Source organism: Lacerta agilis, chromosome 14 (assembly GCF_009819535.1).
Source record: "Lacerta agilis isolate rLacAgi1 chromosome 14, rLacAgi1.pri, whole genome shotgun sequence".
In the NCBI taxonomy this organism is placed as follows: Eukaryota; Metazoa; Chordata; class Lepidosauria; order Squamata; family Lacertidae; genus Lacerta; species Lacerta agilis.
The window spans coordinates 28,147,569-28,170,196 of NC_046325.1; the positions used below are offsets into that span (position 1 = coordinate 28,147,569).

The 22,628-nt window shown below is 46.0% G+C and overlaps 1 protein-coding gene across 1 annotated transcript in view; it reads right to left on the bottom strand.

The window, feature by feature from the left end:
- Positions 1-2,370: 2,370 nt before the first annotated feature.
- The window catches only part of LOC117057942 (keratin, type I cytoskeletal 10-like), a 32,690-nt gene continuing 12,432 nt past the window's right edge, over positions 2,371-22,628 (bottom strand). The window contains exons 8-15 of the mRNA XM_033168784.1: positions 10,889-11,550; positions 8,736-8,818; positions 8,289-8,445; positions 7,424-7,585; positions 6,489-6,614; positions 5,848-6,068; positions 4,563-4,585; positions 2,371-2,754 (exon numbers count right to left, since the gene is read on the bottom strand). Of these exons, the coding sequence (XP_033024675.1) occupies positions 2,624-2,754; positions 4,563-4,585; positions 5,848-6,068; positions 6,489-6,614; positions 7,424-7,585; positions 8,289-8,445; positions 8,736-8,818; positions 10,889-11,550 (1,565 nt within the window). The 3' untranslated portion in view covers positions 2,371-2,623. The remainder of the gene's footprint in view (positions 2,755-4,562; positions 4,586-5,847; positions 6,069-6,488; positions 6,615-7,423; positions 7,586-8,288; positions 8,446-8,735; positions 8,819-10,888; positions 11,551-22,628) is intronic.

A 22,628-nucleotide genomic window follows, 5' to 3' on the forward strand; every position in this document is an offset into this window, starting at 1 on the left:
GACAGTTCAAAGATGAGGCAGGAACCTTGCAGAATATCCTCATTAGAATGTGAAGTCAGAGCTGTGATAAGGAGAAAGGGAACGTACTGGCAAAGCAGGCCCCTGCAGAGAGAAGAACTGAACCCGAAAACCACTCAACAGTTGGTAAGTGGAGATTTCAATCCCACTGGGTGATGTTTCACCAGCACATTTCTCCTGCAGAGCCCATCTCTTCCTTCCTTCTTACCCTGCCTTGTGACAACCCCGGATAGCTCCAGGTGAGCTGACCTATGCTGGGTCTGCCTCAACCTGTCTTACCCGAATTGGCCTCATTTGGTTAGGGCTTTGGCCAAAGCCAGAGCACATCCACTGTGCACACACGCACATGTGCGTGCACACACACTCATTTTTGTCTATGGGGCCTAACAGACCAGTGCATATGTGCTTTAATATTGTAGCTCAGTAATGCATCTTTTCTGTGTGCAGAAGGTCCCACACAGGCACTGCCGGTCAGTGAAGACAATACTGACCTAGATGGACTGGGGTCTGAGTCAGTAAAAGGCTTCTTCTTAGGTTTCTATGGAATGATGTTGTCCTTCAGCTTCAGCGTCCAACACTGCCACTAAGGGCTGCAGTAGAATTGCACCAATCATTTATTATAATTAGGAGCAGGTATAGTGGTACCTTGGAAGTCGAACGGAATGTTCGGAAACCAAGGTGCGGCTTTCGATTGGCTGCAGGAAGCTCCTGCAGCCAATCGGAAGGTGCAGAAGCCATGCTGGACATTCAGGTTCCAAAAGAAAATTTGCAAACCAGAACACTCACTTCCAGGTTTGCGGCATTTGGGAGCTGAAGCGTTCAAGTGCCAAGGTGTTCGGCTTCCGTGATACGACTGTATTTGGTAGACAGCCTTTATGTTGCTCTGGCATTTCAGCTAGCCTGAAGAATATTATTATTATTATTATTATTATTATTATTATTATTATTATTGCCTTGTGGCACAGCCATGTGGCACAGCCATTGCTGTGATTCAGAATTACACAGAGGCATGACAGTGAAAAAGCTGCTGACCTGTGCAAGGTTCTCTGACGCACCCCGTTGTTCAAACTGACTTTCCCATTTTATAGACCCCGTTTTTTATGTGCTGTTTTCTTTGCTTTTAATAAAACAAATAAGAGCACCCCTCACCTCCTTTACAGCGGGAGTTGTCTTTTATAAACTGGATTCTAGGATCTCTGCCAAGAAGTAGAGTTGGCTTACTTCTCTTTGAGACAGGGGTGGGGAATGTGAGGCTCTAAGCCAGATTTCATGGAGTGGTGGGAGCCCCATAGAGAAAGGTTCCCAGACGTCCCCGTTTCCAGGGGACAGTCCCCAGATTTACAAATCAGTCCCCATACAAAATTCATTGAAGTTGAAAAGTGTCCTCGGATTCATTGGGGGGAAAAACTGGTAGCTTTACCGTAGAGACAGGAGGAGAGTTGGGCAGGGGACCCAACATGGATAGAGCTATTGAAAGGGGGTGAGGCACTTAAAATTTCAATTTCAGGCCATTGGCAATGGTGAAAACCTGGAGTGGATAGAGCAATGGATGGGAAGGACCCTCTGGATACATTCATACCTCTGGGGCAAGATCAATCTGTCCCTTCCCCCAGCATCCCATGGGGCAAGGAGGAAATGGCAGAGGGTAGAGAGAAGGGATTGGCAGAAAGAGGGGGGAGAAGAGACGGCAGGCTGCTCACTTTTGGCTCCACCCATCTCTAGAAAGATTTCCCTTGAGAGAATGTGGCCATTACAATACAAAACTTCCCCCAGCTTCAATAAACCATCTATAAAATCTGATTTAATCAGGAGGTTATAATCACTATATTAAAAAAAAAACCTCAAAATGGTTATTACAAGAGATCCTAGGTCAATGAAGAAGATGAAGGGGGCATCAAAGTCAGTTCAGCTGTAGGGAATATGCAGTTTGTGTTCCATGAATGCAAGGCGTTGAATCTCTCAGGGTTCAAATTTCAGCATGAAAGGGAGAGTTGGGTGGGACCCAGTGTGCCGTAGTAGCTAGAGTGCTGGACTTGGACTAGGAGGCTGAGAGTTCAAATCCCCACTGGACCTTGAAGCTCACTGGGCGATCTTGGGTCACTGCCACTGCCTCTTATCCTAACCCACCTCGCAGGGTTGTTGTGGGGATTAATTGAGGAAGGGGAGAACCATGCACACCCCCATGATGATCTCCTTGGAGGGAAAGGTGGGGTATAAATGCAATAAAATAATAAGTAACTTCCCCTCCATCCTTTTGGGGGGGGGGGGTGGACGACGTCAACAGAGGCGGCTGGCCTAAATTGCAAAACCCAGTTGCTTCATGGAGCTACCAATAAACTGCCTGACACGTGATTATTTGCAAAAAGAGCCTGAGGCGATCTCTTTATTGAGAGTGTTACAAAAACGTGCATCTGTCGCGATGATGACGAGGAAGGCAAAGCTGGCGAGGGGATGCCGTTAAGAAAGTGGCCAAGCCGAGGCACACTTGAGTAAAGCGGGGAGGGGTGCATGCGTTTCTCGTACTGAGCTGTGGGCGTCCTGCGGGCAGGTTTCTCCCCATAGGTGAGCACAGCTTTCGGAACCGGGGCATTGCTCCTCAGGAGATTCAGAAGTTGCTGGAGTGCTTTTTGCTGGTCGTGACGGTGGTGCTGCCGCCATAGCTGCCGCTGCCGCCGCCGCTGCCACCGCCGCTGCTGCTGTGGTAGCTGATGCTGGTGCCACCTCCACCATGGGACCCTGAGAGAAAGAGTGGAAGAACGCATTAATGAAGGACATCGTGAGACCCCCGTGTTTCATACAACCTCAAATCCTCACTGGTTTCTAATTCCATAAACAGTGTGCCATGGTGACCCTTTTAAGTCAGACAGGAATCTTCCTTCTCTGATTGTCTACCCTATGCATGTCTACTTGGAAGTAAAGCCCACTACGTTCAATAGCACTAACTCCCAGGTAAGTATGTACAGGATTGCAGGTTTTTCTTATTATTATTATTATTATTATTATTATTATTATTATTATTATTATTATTATTATTTGTACCCCACCCATCTGGCTGGATTTCCCCAGCCACTCTGGCGGCTTCCAACAAAAATCAAATACAAAAATATCACACATTAAAAACTTCCCTAAAAAGTTTTTTATATCCCCCATACTCCCGAAATCCTCAAACCAGGAAGAAATGTCTGTATCCCTGTGAGGAGGGGCTGGCTGTTGAAACTACTCTGCAAATGGGGAATAGGGCATCTCCTAATGACTCTCACAAACTACAGCTCCCAGAATTATTGGGAGTGGGTGCCATAATATGTTAAAGTGGTGTCATAATAGTTCTTTAAATGTATAGTGTGAATGTGGTTTAGATGACCTCCCAGATCTTTTTCAGTTTTTTGTTTCCAAGATTGTGTATACCAGCATTCCTCAACCTTGTGCCTTCCAGGTGTTGTTGGACTCCAACTCCCTCCAGTCCCGGCCAGCATGACCAATGATCGGGAATGATGGGAATTGGTGTTCAATGATGCCCAGAGGGCCACAGATTCCCCATCCCTGTTAGAATAACTCAAATGACTCTGACAGTGTAGTTAGGGGCCGAGAGAACGGGTGGGTGAAGGAATACAGACCGCTGGTTTTTTGCTTGTGTAACCTGGAACTCACAGTCTCGAAAAAACGCAGGGTTTTACCCAGTTGCAAGTGCCTAACAAAGTTTTAAGGGGAAATATTGTGCATCTGTGTGCTTGAAAGGCCCCTAGGTATAGAGAAGCTTTTTGGAGAAACAAGCTAGAAGAAGCCTTACAACTTTGAGACAAACTGCATATCATGCCAATGCAAGATTTCCTTCTAAGGCAAAATGCAGCTTGGGTGGAAGACAATTTTTGCTGTGACTGCAGAACTGGGGTGGAAAATTAAGTCCCCATTCCCCGTGCATGTCAGTGTCCTGACATACATATTCAGTAGCAGCATCCATGCTTAACATGTTGTGCAGTTTGCTGCAGGACTGGGGTGGGGAAACTGTGGCTCTCCAAAGGTTGTTGGAATTCAGCACATATCAGCCTCAACCAGGAGGGTCAATGGCAAAGGATGATGGGGGTTGTAGTCCAGCAACATCTGGAGGGTCACTGGTTCCTCACCTCTGCCTTAGACCAAACCAATGCTGCTCACATGGACTGATAAGAAATCCTCCAGTATCTCAGCCAGAGATATTTCCTACCCTTTGAGATCCTTTCACTCAAGGGTAGACAACATGGCACCCTTCAGATGTTGCTGACCATAGGCTGGGGCTGATGGGAGTTGTAGTCCAACAACATCTTGAGGGCACTATTTTGCCTGCTCCTGCTTTAACTGAAGATGCTGGAGACTGAACATTTGAACCTGTGACCTTCTATATACAATGTGCATATATCTGACTATGGTTCTGCAGCTCCCCCTTGGGGCGTGTAGCATCATTAGCCTTCAAGAAACAAAGGCCAGCATTGTAAGTCATCTTTTGCAGCAAAAGAACACACCCAGGCTCACTTCACAAATATATTTTATATGGCAGTGGGAATCCTTACCTTCCTTTGACCATCCTGTCATCCTGTAAAGAAGGAGGAAAAGAAAGGGCAATTAATAGACAATTAGGAGCAATAGTCGTTGCCCTGGGGAATCTCTGTCCCCAGATGTGTCAGAAACAGCAGGACATGCTTTGAGATGCAGTAGGGCGCCTTCTGATATGGCTGGCCATTGGGATTGCTGACCCCATGGAATATTGAATTTATTATAATGTGGGTAGTTAACAGAGAATACAAAATGAATTGTAATGCGCAGTATTGTCCTTTCCCAAGTTATGAAACTATTCCCTGGGAAAGAAGACACCAGTAAGGTCACAGCGGAGGCATCAGGACAGGAAGAGTTGAAAATACCCACTCTCAGTGTTGGGATATCACGGGACATCACATCCCCAAAGTAAAATCTTAGATCTAAAGTCAGACAAAGCTGGAAACATTTTACAGTAATTGTTTTCAATGAGATAAAATAAGGGTTCCCCTTAACTCTCCCACTGAAATCACTGGACAGAAAAGTGATGGAGGAATAGACAAATTCGCAGAGGAGAGGGCTATTGACAGCTGCTATCCAAGATGGCTGTGCTCTGCCTCCATGGTTGGAGATGGCCATGCTTCTGAAGACCACTTGCTGGAAGCCACAGGAGAGGAGAGGGCTCTTATGCTTGGCTCTTGCTCACAGGCTTCCCCACAGGGATCTGGTTGGCCACAGTGCAAACCAGTTGCTGGATTAGATGAGCCATTTGCCTGCTCCACCAGGGCTTGAGTTCTTATGATGCAATGGGTGTCACTTCTAGTATTGCTTTCTGTTGATAGAAATAGGCAACCTGCACCTTTAGAATAACAGGCATGGGGGCGGGCCCTGCTGGCCATGGAGTAAGCAGCAGAAGCAGAGAACAGGTCAGAATAGCAGGCATGCCATTTTCTTATATCTTAGGGATGACCTAGAATTTGCACACCTCTTCCCATTCTAAAAATGAAATTGACGTCAACCTCAGCATTGGTCTTTCTAAGAGGCGGGCCAATAAAATCAGGGCCATTTTTATGCATTGCATGGTAAAAAGAAATCTGGTTTGTCACTAACTGGATACTCCAAAAGTTGCCACTGGCTCTCTAAGAGAACACCTATAAGATACACTTGTTTTCAAGCATTTCTTTCTCATAATCATGCTTTACATTTGTACGGGGGGAAACCTTAAACACTGTTTTAGATGCACACCTAAAAACATCACATATGATGAAGCTTTTGGGACGTCCCTCCCCTTTGGTGGCTTATTCTGATTGCCCAGTTACATACTTGGAGTCCTGGCCCTCCAACAGGTTGCGGTAGGTGGCGATCTCCTGTTCCAGCCGTGACTTGATGTCCATGAGCATCTTGTAGTCTTGGTTCTGGCGCTCCATGTCGTTTCTCAACTCGGCCAGCTGCTCTTCCACACCAGAGATCAGGTTCTGGATTTGGGCCAGCTGAGCGCAATACCGTCCTTCTGTCTCTGCCAAGCTGGTTTCCAAGCCAGCTTTCTAATGAGGGAGAAAAAACAGAGGATCCAGAAATCTACAAACACTGCAAACTGCAAACCTCTATCACAATGTCAATGGCCAGCTCTCTATCTGTCAGTGTTTCTAGATTTCATGAAAGTTTGAGTATCACCAATTACTGATACTTGCAGGAAGTAATGGTGAGGGTGGCTCTCACTACCTACTTCCATTGGGAATGTCTGTGCCATTAAGGCATCTGGTTGGCCATGCTGGATAGACAAAATATGCCAACTAGCTATGCCATTGGAGTGACCCCAGCATAAGGTTACCAGACACCCCTGGACAGTCCCCAGATTTACAAATCAGTCCCCATACAAAATCCATAGAAGTTGAAAGTGTCCCTGGATTCATTGAAGGCCCTTTATCTGTCAGTCAGTTTCATTCAAGGAAGTTGCCACATACCATGCTAAGCTGCGACTGCAACTCAATCTCCAGGCTCTGTATCGAGCGCCTCAGTTCTGAAACTTCGCTCTTGCCGCTCTGTAGCTGCTCCGTATGGGTGGCGACTTCGCGGTTCAGTTCGTCAGTCTGAAAGAAGGAGGGTGAAAAAGTTTCATGCGGGAAATCTTTAGAATGAAAAGAAAAGAAAAGAAATCATGCCATAAGTAATACACACACCACTCAGAGCATACGCACACTGTAGACTGACAGTGCAATCCTATGAATGTCACACTGTGTTGAATGGGACTTCATCCCAGTTAAGGAGGTATAGAAGAAGAAGAAGAAGAAGAAGAAGAAGAAGAAGAAGAAGAAGAAGAAGAAGAAGAAGAAGAATTTGGATTTGATATCCCGCCTTTCACTACCCCAAGGAGTCTCAAAGCGTCTAACATTCTCCTTTCCCTTCCTCCCCCACAACAAACACTCTGTGAGGTGAGTGGGGCTGAGAGACTTCAGAGAAGTGTGACTAGCCCAAGGTCACCCAGCAGCTGCATGTGGAGGAGCGGAGACGCAAACCCAGTTCCCCAGATAACGAGTCTACCGCTCTTAACCACTACACCACACTGGCTATAGTAGGGATGAAGAACCAGTGGCCCTCTAAATGTTGATGGACTCCAACTCCCATCACTCCCAGCCAGCATGGCCAATGGTCAGAGATGATGGGAGTGGTAGTTCAGCAACATCCAGGTCTGCAGAGTGGAACTGTGTTAATACACATTCTCCTTTTTTTTAGAGGGGAGCCCTGGAAACCAACTCTCAGAGGGGTTTTTAGCAGAGTCCTCATTAAACTACAATTCCTAAGATTCTTTGGAGGGGCTCAAGACCCTTAAAGTGATATGTTAAACTAGGCAATATGCTTTCGGTAAAGCGACCCCAGTCCCTAGGAGAGAAGACCCTACCTTGGAGAAGAACCAAGCTTCCGCATCTCTGCGATTCTTGTCCGCCAGTTGTTCGTACTGCTCTCTCATCTCGGCCAAAGCTTTGGTGAGGTCGATACCGGGCGCGGCGTCCATCTCAACATTGATGGTTCCAGTCAGCTGAGTGTTGTACTCTTTCATTAGCTTGGTAGGGCAAGAATGGAGAGGACAAAGGTGAGGATTCCCCCAGTAGGCAACGTGTTGCACTTTCCAGCATTCTGCAATAAGTCGTGATGTACTTGGAAGCCTTGCTGTGTAGAATGGCCTTCGTGAGATCAAAGGCAAATGGCAACATGCAATAGGGCTGCACACATTTCTGCTAAGCTTGGAACCCAACCATTGTTTCTATTGGTCGAGAAGGCCTGGCTTTCTTGCTTCCTGTAGTAATTGTAGCCCTTTGTATTTGTCACTCAGGTGAGGAGGTTTCTAGGGAAGGAGTAACCTGCCATGTGTGCAAGAGAGAAGGTGGGCGAGGGAGTGTAAGCTTGTTGCAACCCCTCCCTCTGATCCACGACATTGATGCTGCACCCCAAGATGCATTCTGGCGCCATTTCGAAAGAGGCACTCTGTGCTGTCTTGCCAGTAGCTTTGTCATGAATGGTCAGCTCATATGGTAAGTTTCATAATTTATTTTGGGTGGGGGTTGCTGTTGGTGAGCCCCTGCTTTGCCACTTGTGGGCTCCTTTTTAGGAACTTCTGTAGGGATTATTGTCTTATGTAATTCATGCAACTTTTGTGTACGATGCTCACATTGAAAGGCAGACCCAACACCTCTTAATGGATGCCCCCAAACTGAATTGTAAAGTTGGCGGAAGTTTCCCTGCCCATTTCTTTTTCTTTCACTCACCTCCTCGTGGTTCTTGTTGAGGTAAGCCAGATCTTCCTTCAACCCTTCAATCTGCATCTCCAGATCAGATTTGGACAGAGTCAGCTCATCCAGGACTCTGCGCAGACCATTGATGTCAGCCTCAACGCTCTGGCGGAGGTGCAGCTCATTCTCATATCTGCCAGTTTCAAAAAAGGAAAAGAAAAAAGTCAGCAATGGGTGACGACATACCTTATAGATAAACATTATCCAATGAAGTCTGCCACCTATATTTCTTGAGATGTATTTCTTGAGGTCTTCCTCCCTCTCTTCTCTTCCCTTCTGGGTTTCTTTCATCTGATATTTTAAATACACCCTCCACCAAACTTTCTGTCCCCCGCTTTCCCTTTTCCTTCATTCCTCTCTCACTTCCATTCCCCCAGTGAGAGACCTCAAATAGCAGAAAAACAAAATAGAGAAGAAACTTACTTCAGTCTGAAGTCATCAGCAGCCAGCCTAGCATTGTCAATCTCCAAGACAATCCTTGAATTGTCAACTGTGGCATGATGGATCTATACCAAAGGGACAGAGAAGAGAGGAGTGCCCATGAATGCTAGCAAACATTTTTCATTATCTGAGGATGCAATGGTTGTTCAAGTGGAGAATTGTCAGGAACAAAACATAACTTATTTCGTGGGTGATCTCTAGAGATCATGACATCAACATTAGTGATTGTGAATATGCATCTAGAGGGCAGTAGATATTCTAGACTGACATTAGTCAACATGGTGCCCTTCAGATGTTGTTGGACTCCAACTTCCAGCAGCCCCGGTCAGCTTGGCTATTGGTCAAGCATGATGGGAGTTGTAGTCCAACCACACCTGGAGATCACCAGCTTGGGGAAGGCTGTTCTAGATGAATAAATTTGAAATTAATTCTTACAAATATCTTCAGCAGCCTAGGATTTTTCTGAGGAGAAACTAGTTAACCTAATTTCTTTCCTGGGAAGTCTTAGCATCCTCCCATCTGGCATGGTGTGATCTGTTCCTTCTTTTGTTCTACATTGTGTAGAACAAAAGTTCCAACCTTTGCAATAAAGGCTCTGTTCCAACCTTTGCAATAAAGGATGTTCTACCCAAACAGTTGTCTGCCATCTTGTTCTTGGCAAACAACCAAGGGCGGTTTTATGCATTTAGGTAGAAGATGAGCCATCCAAATTAAAGTAGTAGACCCATTCCTGAACAGATGAGCCCTTGACTGAATAAGTTTAGGTGCAGTTAATGTATTAATGCAGTATAAATGACTGGCAGACTTCTTAATATTTCATTAAAAATTAAATTATTATGACTTCCAGCCATATATCTAAGGGCATGGAGAATGTGCAGCTCTTAGAATTGGATTCTAGCTTCTGGCATGGGGTGTAATGACTCCCAAGGACTCTTTGAAATAGTCTAGGTGGCTGAGCATCCCATGTTTACTTGCATGTGTGAGTGAGGCATCACAGAGCAAATGTGGCAGAGTCTTCATTTCCCCTTAAACGCAATGCTTCTCAGTGGGAGCCATTCATTAAGTGATTGGTTTGTCACTTACCGGTTAGCAATAAGGCACCAGGCTGTGCTCAAACAAGTGCCAAACGGCCATACATTTCTATAACCCAGTGCCTCGGATTTTGTGGGGCATTAACTGGGTGCCTTGGAACTTGTACACCGTTCCTTTCCTGCATTGCTATGTAACCACAACCACCCTCTGCACTATTCAGAATCAAAGATAAAAGACTTGCAGGTCTGAGGGCTTAAGCCAACCCAAGGCATGGCATGAAACACACCCAGAGCCTACGATGCAGATAGGGTGATGGGTAAATCCCAGGTTACAACGGTAAATTCATTGAATAGATTGGCCAGTACCATAACAGTCTCTACTCCTGTACTTTTAACATTAGTCTCATAGTCAGAAATTAAGGTGGTGAAGCTTTTCCTAACATAGAAGTGAAGTTTTCTCCATGACTTATCTTCTGGTTCAATACCAAAGTTAGAAAATTCAGTAGTTTATTGCAGCAAAGCTATGCACATCAGAGTGAATTTCTAGTCGCTGTTTGCTTTTCTGTCTCACAAACAGCCTAATTGAATTTGTCTGGGCTTGGTCCTAAACACTTTTAATCATGTCTTGCTATTTTTGTGATGCCCCTTAACTTCATTTTTTTCAAATCAGTTACTGTACATTTATCAGTTATTATTATTATTATTATTATTATTATTATTATTATTATTATTATTTTAGCATAATAAAAACAATTACTTCCACAATCCAAATCAGGAATTGTACCATAGATTCCTACAAAAAGATGAGCTGAAAGCATCATAGGAATGATGATGATATCTGATACATCATGATTAAATTTGCCGTTTTCTACAGCAACAAAGTATCAGAAGACGGAAGCTCCAGAAAGCCATCTCTCATCACTGGCATATCCTCTTGGGGAGGCTGTGGACTCTCCTTCCTTGGAGGCTTTTATTAAGCAGAGGTTGGGTGGCCCTCTGCCATGGATGCTTTAGCTGAGATTCCAGCACTGCATAGGGTTAAACTAGAGGACCCTCAGGGTCCCTCCCAACTCTATAATTCTATAATTCTATGAATGATCTTACCTTGTCACGGAGGTCCTCGATGATCTTGAAATAGTGGCTGTAGTCCCTGGATGGGCTGGTGGGAGCCTGCTTCATGTGCCACTCTCGGATCTTCACCTCCAGCTCTGTGTTGGCTTCCTCCAGAGCACGCACCTTGTCCAGGTAGTTTGCCAGGCGGTCGTTCAGATTCTGCATGGTAATCTTCTCGTTCCCAGTCAGGAGGCCTCCATCGCCGCCGCCGCCACCCCCGGCCAAAAAGTCCCCAAAGCCATAGCCGCCTCCACCTCCACCTCCAGCACCAAAGCAACTTCCATAGCCTCCTCCAGCACCAAGGCCACCGCCGTAGCCAAGACCACCACCAGAAACCAAGGAAGTGCCATAGCCGCCTCCTAAGCCTCCTCCTATCCCACATGCATAACCACCTCCATATCCACCTCCAACCCCGGAAGAGACAAGCCTAACGGAGGAGGCAGACACACGGCCGCCACCTCCGCCATGGATGCTGGATGATCCAAAGCGGCTAGAGGAGATGCGGCCGGAGCCCCCGCCAACACCCAGGGCACCACCACCGTAGGAGGAAGAGGAGCTCTGATAGAAAGACATCGTGGCAGCAATGAATGGAGGTTCAGCTGTGAGACTGTTACTCGGCTTGGCTGAGCATGGAAAAAGCTGGCCTTGGCAGTGTCAGCCGGCTCCCTTTTATACTCCTCACGGGGCGTGTCCTGTCCCACGGCAGAAAACACCGTGCTGAAACCACACCCTCAAAGGTGAGGCTCCATGAAGATGATGTGCTGTCTTTGAAATGCAGCCACTTGCCCCATGGTGGGCTGCTCTCTCTCTCTCTCTCTCTCTCTCTCTCTCTCTCTGTGTGTGTGTGTGTGTGTGTGTGTGGCAGCTTCTTAAAAACCCAGTTAAACAAAGGAGGTTTCATAGAGGGTGCATCACTGTTATTTTTAGTGTGTGGATCACCTTTCCCTTCTTTTTTTATACATTTAACCAAAGGGGGGGGGGCAACACTGTTTGCAGCCAAGCCTGGCCTCATCTCATCTCGGGATTAATTTATTATAATCAAGCATAATAGTCACAGACGCACAAAGCTTCTTCTTCCAGGAATGCCTTTCACTTAACCCCCTTTTCCTTCTCCACAACGTTTAACAAGCAATTTGTGATTCGTTTACTTTGCTTCTTTTCCCCTTCCCGTCTTAATTGCTGTCAGGATTGTGGAATCAAAGAGTTGGAAGGGCCCCCCCCCAACCCCCTGCAATGCAGGAAACTCAGCTAAAGCATCCATGACAGATGATCACCCAAGCTCTGCTTAAGAACCTTCAAGGAAGGAGAGTCCACACCACCTCACAAGAAAGACCATTCCATTGTCAAACAGCTCTTAATGTCACAAAGTTCTTCCTGATGTTTAGTCGGAATCTCCTTTCTTGCAACTTTAAGCCATTGGTTCATGTCCTACCCCCCAGCGCAGGAGAAAACAAGCTTTCCCCCCTCTTCCACATGACAGCCCTTGAGATATTTGAAGATGGCCATCATATCTCCTCTCAGTCTCCTCTTTTCAAGGCTAAACTCCAACCTTTCCTCATAAGTCTTGGTTTCCAGACCCTTCATTATCTTGGTTGCCCTCCTCTGCACACATTCCAGCTTGTCAACCTCCTTCTTAAACTGTGGTGCCGAGATCTGGACACAGGACTTTGGAAATAATACCTTCTGCTCTGGAAATGCAAAACGTAGTCTTCCAGGAATGCCCCATGGTAATGACTGGAGGTGGTGCAGGAGCCCATCATTTCTCAGTGCCATCCATTTCCTTCTAGGTAATCTTGTGTCTGAGAAGCTCCAGGCAGATAGTTTCCCCTGAATTAGTTTGCTTGCCTCTTCCTCCTTCAGGATTTGACAAACAAATTCAAATGTTTTGCCCGAGACAGATGAAAATTGCAAATGGGAAATAATGGGAGCATAGGCACTGAATATTTGAAGGGACAGAATTTTTTTAAGAGAAAGACAAGAGCCACAACGGAGGTCACTTCCAGATGACCTGTTCATCCTGATTTGTTTGTGAAAAGCTTGTGGTGTGGTTAGTTGGCTGTTTATTGAAAAACCATTCTGCTTTCCTCTCAGGGAGGTTATTCAGCATGGCATCATGCGATTGTTACACTTTTCACTGGGCTTCCCCATCACTTTCCTTATTGCAAGAAGTCTGCCCCTTTGGGAAGTGAGTGGGGTTGCTCAAGAGCACCAATCCAACCTTAATTGTGGAACTTGCATTTTCTGGAATGTGATTAAATTCCCCACCCCCACCCCCCAAAATAGCAACTGGCTGGAATCACCCTGTGTGTGCCCCAGTGTTCCTGACCCTATTACAAAAATGCACTTACAAGATAAATTGTGCATAAAAATGCATATATTTGTGAAAATTGATTTGAACCAGTCAAAATTGCATACAAAAATATGTATGGTAGAAGAAATAAACATTAAATGCTGATGGTTTTTCATGGGTCTTTGAATTGCTGCCCCTTGCAAACTGATGAGGGAATGTGGTGAGATAAAGACTGGAAAAAAAATGAAAAACTGCAAGAAGTTGAAATTAACTGTTTTGCCCATCCCTATCCTTGAGTAAACATGCATGTGGTAGAGCTGAAACATTACCTTTCAAAGTGCAATTAAAAAGCAACTTTAAGCATGTGCAGAGTATTCTCGCTTCATATCCGAATGATTTATTTGCCCATTTATTTTACAACATTTATATCACACCTTTCCTCCAAGGCTCTCAAGGCAAGCGTACATAATCTCTCCCAACCCCACAATTTCACCTCATGGGAACCCTGTGAGGCTGAGAGTTAGTGACTGGCCCAAGGTCACCCAGTGAACTCCATGGCCAGGGGAGGATTGGAACCCAGGCCTTTTCAGCCTAACCACTACATCACCCTGGTTCTCACAACCAGTTGCCCACTTTTAGGATTCTTGAAATTTGGGTGTGCAGATGTGCCTTGAGCCTTGGTGTTTTGTTTTTTTAAAAAAATCAAGTGTTCTCTCGTTGCAAAAGGATTGTATCCTTCTGAGTAATAATTTTTTAAAAAAGACTATTGTATTTGAGAGAGTGGGTGACAAAAATCAGGGAGTTTTCATATTAGTCAAAGGTTGTGCTTGCTGACGGGGCGAAATCTCTTGCCACAAACGGTCGCTTAGTCTGAACCCTTTAATGGGCAGCTGCAGTCCTAGCTCAATAAGAAAAGATGGGACGTCTGTTTGCATCCTGGGAGTCGAAACTTCTGCCGAGACGCTCCTGTTGACCCACACCTTAAGAATCTGCACTGGCTGGCGCTGCTTTCTCAGTGCCAAAGAAAAAGCGGCTCCAAACGTCTCTGGAACAAGATGCTGAACCTCCAGGTTTGGAAAACATGTCTCAGGAGGCGCTTGGCTTCCGGCCATGATGTATCAGCAGACATGCCAGGGAAATGATTGATAGTCGCTAGCATCTTGCCAGATCTATATATCACGAAGGATTCGGTATTTTAACAAGCAAGTTTCGACAAACCCTTGCTAATCGTGGAAAAAAAATTTTTTCCAGCAAGCTCATGTAACGTGACTGGGATTAAAAACTAAACTCAAGCTGATTGTTATCCAGCAGATGGAAAATGATGGTCGGGTGTGGGTTTTTGTTTTTTTGCCAGCCCACCTTGAAATAAGACACACATCAGAGCAACGGGAGGGAGGGGTTGTAGGTGGTGGGCAAATGTCTGAAAACACTCTGCTTCCAGAGGCTCAGATTTCATAGAATCGTAGAACTGTAGAGTTGGAAGGGACCACAAGAGTCATCTAGTCCAACCCCCTGAAATGCAGGAATCTTTTTGCCCATCTTAGCGCAAACATGAGATTAAGATTCCCATGCTCTAGATTTAGGGAAGGGTCATATATCAGTGGTAGATCACCTGGTTTGCTTGCAACCCCCTCCTCCCCCCCCCCAAGTTCAACCCCTAATGTCTCCGAGTAAGGCTGGGAAGGACTCCAACTTGAAGTCCTGTAAAGCTGCTGTCAGTCAGAGTCAGCAACACTGAGCTAGATGCAGCAGTTGTCTAATTTGGTATGAGGATGCTTCCTGTGCTCCTGTAGATAATAATAATAATAATAATAATAATAATAATAATAATAATAATAATAATTTATTTATACCCCACCTATCATGGCTGAGTTTCCCCAGCCACTTTGGGCGGCTCCCAATCAAATATTAAAAATGCAATACAGCATTAAACATAAAAAACTTCCCTAAACAGGGCTGCCATCAGATGTCTTTAAAAGTAGGGTAGATGCTTATTTCCTTGACATCCGGTGGGAGGCCTTTCCAGAGGGCAGTCGCCACTACCGAGAAGGCCTTCTGCCCGGTCCCTTGTAACCTCACATCTCGCAGTGAGGGAACTGCCAGAAGGCCCTCGGCGCTGGATCTCAATGTCCGGGCTGAATGATGGGGGTGGAGATAGGTATGTCTGTGATGGAGCACTGATAAAGCTTCATCAGTGTAGTTATTTAGAGCCAAACTAAAAATGAAGCTAAGTGTGATTTTTGTATTTAATATATGGGATTTTTATTATTTTTTAATGCTAATAGCATTGCTGGTAGGGAGGTGACCATGATTGGGATTGCAGTAGGTTAATGGGTGGGTTTAGGCCTTTCCTTGCTTGCTGTGATCTTCGATAAAATCTTTCCTCTGAAACTGCTGCTTGCTTTGTGGGAAATTCCCCCACTGATGTCAGCGGGGGATTTCCTCCCAACGCCAAAACTAGTTTCAGGGGACAGCTTTTCCTCAGAGCCCCAGCACAAGAGGGAACCGTCAGAATCCCCATCTGTGCCTGCTCTTACCACATTAATGATCGGCTCCCCTTCCCTAGGGGAAGGGGGACCCAGGTGGTGCTGTGGGTTAAACCACAGAGTCTAGGGCTTGCTGATCAGAAGGTCGCCGGTTCGAATCCCTGCCACGGGGTGAGCTTCCGTTGCTCGGTCCCAGCTCCTGGCCACCTAGCAGTTCAAAAGCATGTCAAAGTGTGCAAGTAGATAAATAGGGACTGCTCCAGTGGGAAGGTAAATGGCATTTCCGTGCGCTGCTCTGGTTTGCCAGAAGCAGCTTTGACATGCTGGCCACATGACCCAGAAGCTGTCTGCGGACAAACACCAGCTCCCTCAGCCTATAGAGCGAGATGAGCGCCGCAACCCCAGAGTCGGACACAAGGGTCCCTTTACCTTTACCTTTACCCCTTCCCTAGCTGGTGCAATTTTCAATTTGAAAAGGCCTGAGCCTGAGTGTTAATTGCAAAGATGCACTCACAGGTGGGTAGCCGTGTTGGTCTGCCATAGTCGAAACAAAATAGAAAATTCTTTCCAGTAGCACCTTAGAGACCAACTGAGTTTGTTCTTGGTATGAGCTTTCGTGTGCATGCACACTTCTTCAGATACACTGAAACAGAAGTCACCAGATCCTTAAATATAGTGAGGGAGTGACTTCTGTTTCAGTGTATCTGAAGAAGTGTGCATGCACGCGAAAGCTCATACCAAGAACAAACTCAGTTGGTCTCTAAGGTGCTACTGGAAAGAATTTTCTATTTTGTTTCAAAGATGCACTCGGCATCTTGATTAGTTAAGCCCTTGCGATGGCATCTCAGGCAAAATCGTGACGCAGAATATCTCTGCAAAAAACCACCAGTCTGGAGGGGTGGGGGCCTGGAAAACCCACAGACAAGCCTGCCTTGTGGGCATACCCCCGAGATGCCTTCAAGAGGCATTCCCAGAAAGCATCAGCAAAGCTGGCAACCTTCATGATCCCTAAGTAGTTTAACCATCCCTCTCCTGTGATGGTTTTCTGAGTGTCTTCAGGTCATGCTCCATTTAGCCTTGAACGCTGTACAATCACATCTTTGTTTAAACCACAGAGGACCGGGATGTGTCTCAGGCCGATGCTTTCCGGCTTGTCATTCATCTGGCAGACAGGGTGTGCCGCGGCATGTTCCCATAGATTTGCCCTGGAAACAGTGCCATTGTCATGGTTTCCTTAATGGGTTTCGAAAGGACGCCACCGACTAAGCTGGTCTCTCGACGTCTCTCGCGAAGCCATAAAGCATCGTTCCTGATTTTGTTCAGGGTGGGCGCTTTGAGCTGTTGCCCACCCAGCCTTCTCTTCAGCAGAGTTGTATCAAAAGCGCAGCTGCTTTTCCTGCAGAGAGATCGAGGTGGTGCTCAAGATTCCCACCCCTCCTCCATTTTATCTTCACGACAACCCTGTGAAGTAGATCAGCTCAGTGTTATTTTTCTAGAAAAAGAGGTGCCGGAATTCACCGTGAACACTTCCCTTGTTCTCTTATAATGGCAAAGGTGCCCACCTGAGAGGTGCTGGAAATGAGTTCCAGTGAGTTCCAACTGAAAAAGAAAAAGCCCTGGATCAGCCTGGCAGCAGGTGGCTGGTCCCAAGGTCGCCCAGCGTGCATTTCAGCAGAAATTCGAACCCAGCTCTCCCAGCAGGCATTAGTCCAACGCTCTAACCACCCTATGCCCAGACTACCCAAGTCCAGGATCTCATCATGCTAAGCCTGCGAAGAGCTATGGGTGGGAAATGGGACTCAGGCGGAATAAGGAGCATCACAACTTGGCCAGATGTGTATTGCAAACTAGGGAATTGCAACAAAATGTTTCAGGGTGCAGTGCTCCCTGTTCAGGATTGCAACCACCCATTCCATTCCCCCTCCCTCCAGGGTTTATGTCTCCTTTCACCCTCAGCCCTTTGTAGCACCAACATTAGATAGCCAGTGTGGTGCAGTGGTCAGAGTGCTGCACTGGCACCTGGGAGACCAGGGTTCAAATCCCCACTCGGCCACGAAGCGCTCCGTGGGTGACCTTGGGCTAGCCACTGCCTCTCAGCCTAATCTAACTCACAAGGTTGTGGGGGGGGGGTAAAATGGAGAGGGGGGAAGTGTGAGCTCCTTGGAGAGAAACACAGCATATAAATGTAATAATAGCAATATACAGGAGAGGGTATGTTTGTGTTGCTTTAAAAGACAGACCATTGCAGAAGCCCCAAAAAGTTCAACAAAATTGATGTTTATTTTTCTACACTCCCCCCAAACCCACCTGGGTCTCATTTCTTCATCTGGGGTGTGGGGGTGCCATCTCAATCAGCAAGTTTTCCAGAGAAATTTATCTGTTGGCATTTCAGTACTCATAGGGACATGGGTCATTCGACAAAGATTTCTCGATGTTTTCAAGGAATTTATGTTCCTCTGTCTCCGTTTCGTCTCAAGCCTTCCTATCCTGCTGGTGCCTACCCCAGCGCCAGATACAAAGTTGTGCAGGCAGTGCTTTTTTTTTTTTTTAAAGAAAGAAACGCAGAACTTCAGACCTCGTACTCAGTTCTCTCTCCCACTACCACTATGTCATCCACAAGACTTGTGAGAAACCCCTTTGGATTCTGTACTGACAGGAAAAAAAGACATGTTCCTCTGGCATCCTTCTGGAATAGGCACAAGTGGGAAGACCTCTGCTAGGTGTGCTGCTTCCATTTATTTTAATCTCCCTGAAAGGAATGTTCAGATAAATACTCGGCACAATGAGGAGCTGGATCAAGTTGATAACTGCCTGTTGGAAAGAAAATCAGAAACTTTTAATAAGTGAAAAAACCTCTTTGAGCTTGATACCTTCTCTCTCTGTGTGTATATATATGTGTGTGTGTCCCCCTGGCAACACAGCCAACCCAAAACAAAGGAGCATTGTTCAAGAGAAAGCTTGCTCTTTCCTTCTGCATTCCTCATCGGCAATACACCCATCCTTCTTGATCCTGAGTGCTCCTTGGCCGTGTCTGGGCAACGCGTTCAAATATCCTTCTAGGCTTAGGTTGCAATCCCCGGCTCAGACACCGCCTCCCGTTTGGAATTCCACCGCAAAAACCCCCAACTGCTTTCACGGACTTCTCCAAGCTTTTGTTTAATCATGTTCAGTCATTGCATTTTTCCGTAATCCCTTAAACAATGGGCTGAGCCTCAGGACCGTTTTTTACATGTTGGAAAAGTCATTACAAATGTGATTGATTCAGGTTTGTGCGCTCCCGCCCTTCTCCCCATTAAATGAATCTGTGCACCAAGGAAACTGTTCCTGTTAATAATAGTTCTGCCTATGACTAGCTTGTGATTCACCGGGTCCTGGGAGAAAGAAAGAAAAAACACTCGAACCGTTCTTTGCGATCTAGGCATTATCTCCACCCCCACCCCCCTACCCCAATCTGGACATAGAACCATTATTCACAGGACAATGCTTAACACACGTAGATTTTTAAAGCAGATGTAGGTAGGCTGAACTGGTCTTGCAAATGGTTCGAAATATCTTCAGACTGCGAATTAATTTGCCCTGTGGAAAAGAACAACCTTCCGAGGAAATGAGGAACCAAGATCTAGACCCATGTTGAAATCTTAGGCTGAGGCTCCATCTGCAATATACATTCAAAGCAGGATCATACCACTTTATGCAGTCATTGCTTACCCCGCAAAGAATTCTGGGAGATGTAGTTTGTTAAGGGCGCTGAGAGACCCCTATTCCTCTCTCAGATACAATTCCCAGAGTTCCATGGGGAGAGGGATTGACTGTTGAATCACTCTGGGAGACCTCCATGCCTACTTCCAGTGAATTAAGCTATTATGGGGCTGGAAATACTAAGACGCTGGCTCATTTTAGAGCACGGATGCCACAATGAGTGAAAAACAAGGAGCAACGGTTCACCCTTAATAGATGCACAGGTAAGTTCACAGCCTTAGTTACTGTTTGTGTGTCTGTCTGTGGAGCAGAGTTGCCAGGAAGTTGGCGCCTAATCTCTTGATCCTAGCAAATATTGGGATTTGTGATAATTTATATTGAGTTCTCAGACCGTGAGAACCAGTCACCTGATTGCTTCATACGCACACAGATTGCAGTTCCTCACAGCAAGGTCCCCCGCAAAATGTCAAGATTTGGAACAGTGACCCATTAATTCTTTGCCTTCCAAAGCATCTAGCTGCTTCCCTTGAGGATTCCCCACTTGGTACGAGGGTGGATTAAAACTCACAGAAAAGGCTTTGTGAATTCAACCAGCGGTTCCATGGCCGGCCCCGATGGGAATTGTCTGTGCTTGCTAAACGTTCTGACACACTCTATTATCATAGCTGTATTACAACATGATATACAGCTAGCGCCTGTGTATTACAACAAATTTCACCTTGGGATTTGAAGAGGCTTGAAAGAGGCTTGTTTTCAATTAAGAGAAAAGAACTTAGCTAGGGATTGTCGGGGCAGTGATATGATTCAGTTCACATATGAAGGTGAATCTGCTTAATTCAACAAGTAAACCAAAAGGCAGTCGTTCTCTCACATTTGCACTTTTCCGAATTCTGCAATGCACTTCTCCAGCCAAGTAATGTGTCCAAAAATGTATATACCATGTGCACAGAATGCATGGATGGTATTAGATTATGTTTTACTCAGAACAGACCTGTTCAAAATATTGGACCCAACTTAGTCAAGTTCATTCATTTCAGTGGGTCTATTCTGAATAAAACTGCATTGAATGAACCTCATACATTTTTTAAAATAACATACAAGATGCATTATATTAAGGGAAATGGCTTGCAAAAATGGATGAATTAAGTAAAATTGCATTCAAAGCCATGCCTATTAGGAGAAATTTGCACTAAAATGCAGACACCTTTTCCAAGAAAACTATAAACAAAATCACAAAGTGACATGGAAATGTGGAGAACTGAACTTGGTTAGGAAAAATTAGAAACGTAGAGAAAACAAAATGGACTGGTTTGCTCATCCCTAAACTCAGCTATGGAGTTCAAGGACGGCCAACAGGAAACCTCACAGCTGCATGTGAATCATGGCTATCATGCAGGTCCTTAGTCTCCAAGTGTGCTCCAAGTCAGGGGAGGCTGGTAATTCTCAAATCCCAATGGAAGATCCAATTCCTGTCTGTGGAGACAGGATTTAATATTTTGGTTGAATCTTGTTCAAGTATGAGAGGGAAAGTCTTGGGAAATATATCACGCACCTTGCATATTCGTTGTTTCATCCTAAAGCCTTTGTGTAAGATCACATCCCGATCTCCCACACACCCTGTAATGCAGCGTGCTCCAACCCTGCGTCCCTCAATGTTGCTGGACTACAATTCCTATGGTCCCCAGCCAGTTCAGCCAGTGGTCAAGGAACAAGGGTGTTGTAGTCCAACAACATCTGGGGACCCAAGTTTGAAGGAGGCAGCTTCCCAGCACTGTGGCTGCAAAGGGGCTGCAGTCTGTACACTGCGCATGTCAGGGGTGCTCCCTAAAGAAAGCCAACCCCAAATCACATGGACCGTTGGGTTCCAGCAGTTAATAAGTATTAACATTCCTTTGCCTGTAGGGTGTATGAGAGGAACACTCATGTCCAACTGCTGGAACAGCAAGTCACTTCCAACAGTCCCAACCCAGTGGGAATTAATTGCTCAGGAAAGCAGATATGACCATTCGAGAGGAGAACAAGAAATGCCAGGCTTGGGCACATGCCCACAGTCACATAACCCTCCTTTTGTGTTCACAGTACTCAGCTATGGATAAGGAAACAACAGAGGTGCCAGCTTGTGAGGCCAATTGAAGGGTGTGATGTCACACATGTGACATTGCACGAAACGTTGCATGCACAAGACGTCCCAACTCTTTTGAAACCATCTAAGTTGTTGGAATGTAGACTCTTGAATGCAGGACCACTGGGTGAAGAGGTAAAAGCTGCTTTACACTTTCTCAACCAGTTCTTTGCATTTTTAAAAAAGTTCCCACCAGAGGAACTAGCTGCTCCGGCACCTGAAGCAGTGTGCACCCAGGGGTGGGGCTAGCTGCCCACAGGGGCGGGGCTAGCATCCCAGGGGTGGAGTGGCAATGTCACCCCTCTCAGGGATAACACCCAGGGTGGGCCACACCCACCGCACCCACCCTGCTCCGCTTCTGGTCCCCACACTGCTTTTCTTCCTGCAGGGTAAATCTGTATCTCACACTCACATATACAGGTGGTGACCATTTTGCATGTGTTCAACTGATGTATGTGACCACCAATGTGTGGATTCTTTTGGACCTGGAAGAGGGTAGAATGGCACCAGAATAGGGCAGAACAAGGCATTAAGGGATGTAATGGTGGTGGGGTGCAATGGGGGGTAATGGGGCATGCTTATGCACATTCTGCCAACATGTTTGGGAGCCAGGAACATAAGTCCTGCACAAAATGGTCGCCACCTGTACAGACACAAGCTAGAAAGGAAGTGGGCCAGTTTGAGGGACAAATGGCAGGATGGAAAAAGGGTCAAGCTGGTCCTTCACAGGAGATTCTACATCCCTGTAGCTTCCTTTTCTTGAAGCAGGAAGGGGTGGGGAGAATCCCCGTTGTGGAAAAAGACTCACACAGCTACATATAACATGTAGTTTGGCTGAAAACACAACATGCATGTAACCACTTGGGAAGCCAGGCATGTTTATCGTTATGTCAGTTGATGAAGATGATTCAACCACAACCCTGACTCCCCAGATTTAAGAATGGGTAGATTATGGACATCTAGTAAAAGTTGCCTCTACAAATGAGACCAGTCATCTTCCAAGCAGTTACATATACACCATGGTTACCAGCTGGTTATTCATAATCTGCATTCCTCCTATGATTCTACAGTCAGGGTGGTTGAAGAGAGTTCAGGGCCAGTGCAAGTAATTTTGTTGCCTGAGGCAAAGAGCCA